We start from the raw sequence: 8,350 nt of genomic DNA on the forward strand, positions 1-8,350 counted from the left end.
GTGGCCAGTGTTTGTTACCATGTAAAATAATAATGTTTTTCTACAGATATTCACTGAGCACTTCAAATTCTTCAATTGCTGCTCTCCTGTGTGCTCTGTACCCTCACTTCCCTGTTCACAGCACAGACAACAGGTAAGGGTTTGCTCGGGTTCATATTTCCTTCAGCTGAATCATCTTCATACAAAAGAGGTTATCTAATTCTAATTATAGAATTAGAATTATTATTGTAATTATTATTATTATTATTATCTAATTCTACAAATGATGTAGAATTTTTACCTGGGCACTCTGTCAATATTTTTTTTGATGTTTAAAAAAAAAAGAAGTGAAAAATAGAAGAAATAAATGAAGATAGATGATGGTAGTGATCTTTGATCAGTGAGGAAATGCAAGCAGGTTTGCTGAGGCTCTAGGCTGTGCTCCTGTGTCTTGACTGTCAGCAAAAACCACTTTTTCACATGATCTGTGCATTTATGGCTCTTAAATCAGTTTTAGCTACAATTCGTGAAGTCCTGTTCTGTTAGCTAACGCTAACATCTTAAAAGCAATATAAAACCTACTAGAAATTTCTCTTCAGTTTAATCCACAGCTGTATTTGGTTATTGAACTGTGTGTAGTTTGGTATTTGGGGGTTACTCCCTGCCTGTACTGCACATGCTGAGCTCCTTGTCCCTGTACACAGGTACCATCTTCAGGCTTTGCGTCACTTGTACGTGCTGGCGGCGGAGCCAAGGCTCTTAACACCCGTTGACGTGGATTCAAACACTCCTTGTTACGCACTGTTAGAGGTTACGTACAAGGTAACGTGTCTGGGAGGCCACTGAGATACCAAAGGCACGCTGTTTTCATTGTTGTGGCCAGCAGCCTTGGGTTTGTTTTCTCCTTCACACCTTACGTGTGCTTTGATGTCATCCCGAGAGCAGAATACAGGACAAGTAAAAGGCACCACAAAGGCGTCAGTCAAGTGTGTAATGACTGACCCAGCTCTCCTTTTGTACAGGGGAAGGACTTTCAAAGGCACAGAGATGGTGGGAACCATCTGTGGTTTTAAAAGCTTTCTTCTAATTCTTCTGGAACTTAGTGTTCCTCCTTGGTGCTTGCCTTATGTGTCTTTTGGAGAAGAGCCCTTTCTGCAGGATTTATTTTGTACAGGCATACACGATGCTCATGGAAGGACTAAAGAAAGGGTTCTTGGGGCTTCAGGGGAGAAGAGGTGCAGGATGGATCCCTTGTGGTTCTGGCAAAGAGTTCTGCATGTTCATCATCTAGTTTGCTTCTCAAACCTTCAGGTTTCAGTTGAAGCGTGCCTGACTTGCACAGTGTTATGTGTTGATCCATCCGTGGGAAATACACCTTTAATTTAGGTTTATGTTTTCTGACATTAAAGGCAGTGCTAAGTCATGTATTTACTCAGAACTCAGGAACAGAAACTGCCTGACTTCTGCCAAGGGAGTTGTTATAAATGAGGTGCATGTTGTCTTCCTTTTAATGTGAACTTTACTAATATGTGAATACTGGTGGCATTTTGAAGGGCACGCAGTGGTATGCAGAAGCCACCGAGGAACTGATGGCACCCACGCTTCTTCCAGAGCTTCACTTACTGAAGCAGGTAAAGGAAATCTCCATTTTAACGAGGAATTTAATCACCCAGTTCGTGTCACAGTGTGAGAGCAGAGACTTAGTGACTTGTCTTTGATTCCCTGTCCAACCTTAGCCAGACCCTGGGCAACTCTGTCCCGTAGTAATGGCTCCAAAGACAATTTGGTCACTATGGAGCACGTGTTAAATTATGCCACGTGCTTCTCTTTGGTCTTGATCATAAGGCTTTCAAGATCTGGTGTAGCAGGGAGTTCCCTGTGCCAGAAAGCTTCACTGTAGGAGAGGAGAGGCAAAGGTAGGTGCTCTCCCTGAGTTTTCAGGGTGGGTAGCACTATAAAAGGGCACGTGCCCTCGTAAGGGCCCACAGAGAACTGTAGGCTTATGCAGAAAACTCTTGGTTTTATAATTCTGGTTATATCTAGTAACAAAAATTCTTGCATTGACAGATCAGAGTGAAGGGACCACGATACTGGGAATTATTAATAGATTTAAGCAAGGGGACAAATCATCTAAAGTAAGTATTCATTATAATGCCTGACTGAATAATGACCTTGTAGTAGTATTTTTTTAAAATCTTTTTTAAAACCTTCTGTACTCGTAACACCTACGGTGTGGAAAGAAGTCTGGCTTTCATCACTTCGCTGTTGTGCTGTAGGGTGAGGAAAGAAACTGCGTAGCTGGTTTCACCTATTGATGTGAATAATTCATGCAAAAAACAGGGCAGGGGAAAACCTGATAGTAAAAACCGCAGATATTGGCAGCGGGATGGAGCAGTACCAGAAACATCTTGAACTCATGGTTTTAGTTCGGTTTTGAGTCGGTGTGATGTCATGTTTCCCAGACTGTTGATATAGTAGTTAGCTGACTGTTACTGCTCTGTGAAGTACTATTTTTCTCATGTTACGTGCAGTGTACACAGCACTGCTACTGCCTTTTAACTCCGTCAGGCAACTGTGAAAAACAGAGATCTTACCGGAATGCAGGATCTGTGGGTAAAATCATTCTCATCGTTGCGCTCAACAGCCCGCCGGGTGATGTGCTGCTGTGAGTAGTGTAGAAGCAGCCAGCTGCATCTTTCATCAGTAACATGGTTTTTCTAGTTACTCCAAATACCACCAACCATTGCCCTGACACCACCATGGCAACTAGACCAGGGCACTAAGTGCCGTGTCCAGGCTTTTCTTAAACCCCTCCAGAGATGGTGACTCCACCACCTCCCTGGGCAGCCCCTTCCAATGGCTAATGACCCTTGCTGAGAAGAAATGCTTCCTGATGTCCAACCTGAACCTCCCCTGGCCAAGCTTGAGGCTGTGTCCTCTTGTCCTATCACTAGTTGCCCAGGAGAAGAGGCCGACTCCCACTGCGCTACAACCTCCCTTCAGGTAGTTGTAGACTGCACTAAGGTCACCTCTGAGCCTCCTCTTCTCCAGGCTAAACACCCCCAGCTCCCTCAGCCGTTCCTCGCAGCTCAGACCCTCCAGACCCTTCCCCAGCTTGGTCGCCCTCCTCTACACTCGCTCCAACACCTCAACATCTCTCTTGAAGTGCGGGGCCCACAACTGGACACAGTACTCAAGGTGTGTCCTCACCAGTGCCCAGTACAGAGGCACGATCCCTTCCCAGACTGTCTGGCTACACTATTCCTACTAGAGGCCAGGATGCCATTGGCCTTCTTGGCCACCTGGGCACACTGCTGGCTCATGTTCAGCCGGCTGTCGCTCAGCACCCCCAGGTTTCTTTCTAACCACTCTTCCCCCAGCCTGTAGCGCTGCAGGGTGTTGTTGTGGTCAAAGTGTAAGACCTGGCACTTGTTCTTGTTGAACCTCATGCCGTTGGTCTTGGCTGGCAGTGCTTGGGAGATAACTGCACTCAATAATTTTAGAGAAAAATCATTGAGAAATAATTTTCCCTATCTTAATCCATGCGAGTTGCTGCTGTGTTGTTATGCTAAGCAGTTAGTTTCAAAACAGATCGTTTAGTTATTTTAAGGTTGCCCGGTGCCTATGGTTAATGTTGCAACTGATACTCTAAACGAGGCAAACATGCAGCTGCTTTGCTGCATAACTTTGAACTGCTGCTTGTAGGCTTGGTCAGGAATAGGGGGGTTTTGTTGGGTTTTTTTTGGTTTGGGGTTGGTTTTTCTTGGTTTGGGGTTGGTTTTTCTTTTTTATATGAAGAAAGGACCATCACAGCATGCCTTTAAAGCTGTGGATACCAACTTGCATGGTTTTCCTTGGTGCTGGGAGGTCATCCTGGAAGACTATAACAAGAACCTGCAGTGGCTTCAGGAAGTTTTATTGCTTGTATTAGTAGGGCTCATCCCTTTTTCATCACAGAATCAACCAGGTTGGAAGAGACCTCAGGGATCATCGAGTCCAACCATTGCCCTGACACCACCATGGCAACTAGACCAGGGCACTGAGTGCCATGTCCAGTCTTTTCTTAAACCCCTCCAGAGATGGTGACTCCACCACCTCCCTGGGCAGCCCTTTCCAATGGCTAATGACCCTTGCTGAGAAGAAATGCTTCCTAATGTCCAACCTGAACCTCCCCTGGTGAAGCTTGAGGCTGTCCCCTCTTGTCCTAGCGCTGGTTGCCTGGGAGAAGAGGCCGACTCCCACCCCGCTCCAACCTCCCTTCAGGTAGTTGTAGACTGCACTAAGGTCACCTCTGAGCCTCCTCTTCTCCAGGCTGAACACCCCCAGCTCCCTCAGCCGTTCCTCGTAGGTCAAGATCACTACTGCCTGCCACCACATCACCGTTTGAGAGCAGCCTGCCCTGAAGATACCAAGATTTCTATGTGTAAATAATCAGGACAAGGTCTAACCGGGGATGTTATTGGTGTGAGCTGTGGGAGTTCACGTTTCCTTTCCAGCTCTGCCCCGTCGTGTGTGTGTATCGATTCAAGTCAGCACTGTTGTTGTTATTTCAGATCGATCCTTTCGAAGGGTGGCGTCTTGTACGTGAAGCTGCGAGCTGGGCAGCTCTCCTACAAGGAGGACCCCATGGGCTGGCGCAGCCTCTTGGCACAGACTGTCACCCACCGAAACTCTGAAGCTCGGGCGTTCAAGGTATCACTCCCAGACTGGTTCCCTGCTAGGGATGCTGCCTCTGGAGGGGCTGAGGGAAGCACAGCAGCTCATGCTGGGTTATTTCCAGCACCTAGCTCTGCCACGATGGTTCTGAGTACTGAAGTTACTTGCTGTGCTTGAGGGAAAGGAAGTCTGGTGGCTTTCACAGGGCATGTGAGGAGCTTGAGCTAAGAGCAGCTACGTGAACATACGTTTGCCGTGGGCAGACAGAAGCGTTGGACGCGTTTTGCCCACGATGTACTTTATGTAGGTTACAGTCTTCTCACTCATGTGCCGGGGAGGGAAGGATTGGGTATAAATTGCTATTACATTTGTGTAGCAAAACCAAAAATTTCATTTTGAGAGTGTGTTTTGATCTGTTTTTTCAGCCAGAAGCGATTTCAGCTTTCACTTCTGATCCTGCCCTGTTTTCGTTCGCCGATTATTTCTGCAAGCCAACTGTGAACATGGGCCAGGTATGATGCCTCGACGTGGACTAGCATGGTTTCTTGCTTGCATGAGTAAAAGGTGGGACAAACCTACGTTAAGTGGAGGAACATCACAGAATTACAGAATCAATGAGGTTGGAAGAGCCCTCTGGGCTCATCGAGTCCAACCATTGCCCTGACACCACCATGGCAACTAGACCAGGGCACTAAGTGCCATGTCCAGGCTTTTCTTAAACCCCTCCAGAGATGGTGACTCCACCACCTCCCTGGGCAGCCCCTTCCAATGGCTAATGACCCTTGCTGAGAAGAAATGCTTCCTCATGTCCAACCTGAACCTCCCCCGGCGAAGGTTCTAAGGGATGTTTTGTAATACATTTATGTAATGTCAGTGCATGGGTTAACCTTAATGGAAGGAAATGTGAGCAGTGCAAGAACCTGAAATAAATAGTGTCTAGCATGTGCTTTGTTAAACGTGTGTCTCTTAGCAGAAACAGGAAATCCTGGATCTCTTCTCCTCCATTCTTTACGAGTGCGTTACCCAGGAAAATCCAGAGATGCTGCCCACGTACATAGCGATAGATCAGGTGGAGTAAACACTTTTCTTTTTTAAAGCTGTGCTTTGGCATAAGGGTGGTGTTCATTGCATGATTTTTGTAGGAGACAGAAAGGGGAGACTTATTAGCGAGCTTACAGGGAGACAGCAGAGATTTTAAAAGCAAATTTGAAAATCATCTAAGCTAACAAAAATAATTACACCACAAACATTAGCCAGCAGTTTTTCTCTGTAGGTGCTCTCCCTTGGCTGGGGGGGATTAGGATTCACTTAATGTTTATGATAGCAACATTTCTTTCCTCCTCCAGTCCCTATTCTCACACTCACTTTGTGTTTCCCCTCTGCAAGGCTGTGAGGAGGTTAGAAAGAAAAGAAATGTCCGAGACGTTCGAGCTGTGGCAGATAAAGCTGGTGTTAGAATTTTTCAGTTCCCGAAGTCACCAGGAGAGGATGAGCAGGAATCCAAACCGAGGGCTCTTCATGAACTCCGAGTTCCTGCCTGTGATGAAGTGCACTATCGATAACACCTTGGATCAGTGGCTTCAAGGTACAGAGGAGAGAACTTTAATCCTCCAGCCGTGATGGCAGTTCAGCGTTCTTGCCTTCTTACTGATCTGGGTTAACTTTGGCCTCAGAATTATTGAAAAATGATAACTGGAGGGAAGACGCTTGCATAAAGCAACGTGTTTTCAGTTTGGTGTGAAACATTCACTGAAAAATGATGGTGGGAAGCTCAGTTAACACGGAAAGTCATGTTTCCCAGAGAAAATGCTTTCCTCAAATTGCACTGGGAGGATTTTCTAGGAGCAAAAGCGAGGGGTGACCACAGCAGGGTGTAGGGTGGCCACAACAGAAGGAAGAAAGCTTGCAAACAACCCCCTAGCCCACCTTCTGTGGGGAGATGGAGGCTTTTCAGCTTTTCCTGTGGGAATACTGTTGTCTTGCCTGTTTCCTCCCACAAATGCTCCCTGAATTTCACCGGTGTCTCGTGTGTTACAGCTGGAGGGGATGTCTCTCTGCATTCCTACCTGAGCGGGCAGCCCACGGAGGAGTCGCAGCTGAGCATGCTGGCTTGCTTCCTGATCTACCACTCCATCCCGACGCCCGCTCAGCTGGCAGCTGGGGGCTTGGAAGGTGAGACTGGGGTGCAGGACAGCACGCTGAGGTGGCACAGACACTCACCCTAGAAGGAGCATGTCCTGTACAATAGGTGCATTTCCTCTGCAAGCTGTTCCATCAGTCTCTGTTCTTTGGTGGCTTGAATCTGGACAGAAAAGGTGGAGACTTTATGCAGCACTAAAGAATTCAAAGTAGCCTGTCTTAAAAAAAGTCTTGGCTTTTTCCTGACCTGCAGGTAATTACATTCTCACAGGCACCAGGACCAGGTAGGACAGGCTGCACCAGGGCAGAAGTCCTTTGTGTGGGGCTAGCCATATCCCAAATATCCTTTAAATCTCTTTCCTATCAGTGCCTAATCAGAGCAACCCCCTGCTCTTCTAGGTTTCCAGCACTAATCCTCTTTGGGATCCAGGGAAATTCGGGGCCCTTGCACTTTTCTCTTGCCCTCCTAGCCCAGCCTAGGCACGTACCAGTCCGCCTCCCCTTGCCTAAGGTTTCTCAGATCACAAAATAAATGCAGCTGGACTTCAGGCTGGGGAACTCTGTGGCTGCTTTAGGGCTGTGACATGAATGTTACCACCTCAGTGGTGAGAGGAATCTGCTGCTGGAGGCTCCACAGAGGCCACAACACCCAGCGTGGGAGCCCTGAGAGCACCTCAGGGTACAGGCTAATGTCTCATCGTGGGTGTTTCCCAGTCAGGTGTACGTCCAAAAGGCCTTTATGGAAATCCTGGTTTTCTGTGTCCTCCACACCTTTATTCTGGCAGTTCCTGCCACAGATTTGGGATTTCTTAAAATTTTAGTGTTGCAACAAACCCAACAGCAGCGAGCCCATCTCCAGAGGTACGCCCTGCACGCTGGCCGCTCTCCTTCCTCTGGTGGCAGCTCTTTTACACCAACACGTGCTCATTTTCTGCCTTTCTGTGATCTCTTTAGGGAGCACCAACTTCTCTGAGCTGCTTCTGAAGTTCAAGCAGCTGAACATGCCGGTGCGTGCGTTACTGAGGCTCGCTCCTCTCTTGCTTGGAAATCCACAGTCCATGGTGCTGTAGGTCCATGTGTTTTCAAAAAGATCCAGGTAAAATGTGCTTGATTTTCATAACTTCTCAAACAACAAACTTCACACTTGTCCCTGGATGTGGCGACGAGGACCAGGAGTTATTTATAAATTGCTACAATGAGTAAAAAAAATAAAATTGTAAAAGTGAACTAATAATAAATTTACTTTTGTAACTAAGGAGTGCTTACTTTTGTGGTGCATTCTGAAAACACCTTGGCTGGGAACCACACGATTTCCTTGTCTGTGTAACTTCTTTGCTTGTGCTGTCTCTTAATCCACTTCCACAAGGTACTGTATGAATTGCTCTGCTCCAGCTCTGCGATACACTCACTCCTGCACTGTTTACATCTTTTTTTTTCTTCTTTTCTCATCTTTGTTCTGCAATTAGTCAGTGGCTGCTGAGAAAACACCTGCCTCCACTACGTTACGTTACGTCTGGGCAAGAACTGAAACTACTGACAGCCCATTTAAATAATTGGGCATTCGTTTGTGTTTCCT

At 46.9% G+C, this 8,350-nt stretch overlaps 1 protein-coding gene across 4 annotated transcripts in view; it reads left to right on the forward strand.

Annotated features, from left to right (window-relative positions):
• Positions 1-8,040, forward strand: part of ANAPC1 (anaphase promoting complex subunit 1) — a 32,899-nt gene extending 24,859 nt beyond the window's left edge. For 2 of the 4 annotated variants that reach the window (XM_068398635.1, XM_068398652.1), the window contains exons 38-47: positions 47-133; positions 684-801; positions 1,533-1,610; positions 2,047-2,114; positions 4,533-4,671; positions 5,061-5,147; positions 5,606-5,704; positions 6,022-6,220; positions 6,673-6,807; positions 7,729-8,040. In XM_068398635.1, coding sequence (XP_068254736.1) covers positions 47-133; positions 684-801; positions 1,533-1,610; positions 2,047-2,114; positions 4,533-4,671; positions 5,061-5,147; positions 5,606-5,704; positions 6,022-6,220; positions 6,673-6,807; positions 7,729-7,844 — 1,126 coding nt within the window. In that variant the 3' untranslated portion in view covers positions 7,845-8,040. The remainder of the gene's footprint in view (positions 1-46; positions 134-683; positions 802-1,532; positions 1,611-2,046; positions 2,115-4,532; positions 4,672-5,060; positions 5,148-5,605; positions 5,705-6,021; positions 6,221-6,672; positions 6,808-7,728) is intronic. The other 2 variants (XM_068398643.1, XM_068398661.1) reach the window with 1 other exon arrangement.
• Positions 8,041-8,350: the final 310 nt, after the last annotated feature.

Source organism: Nyctibius grandis, chromosome 1, assembly GCF_013368605.1.
Source record: "Nyctibius grandis isolate bNycGra1 chromosome 1, bNycGra1.pri, whole genome shotgun sequence".
NCBI classification, from domain to species: Eukaryota; Metazoa; Chordata; class Aves; order Nyctibiiformes; family Nyctibiidae; genus Nyctibius; species Nyctibius grandis.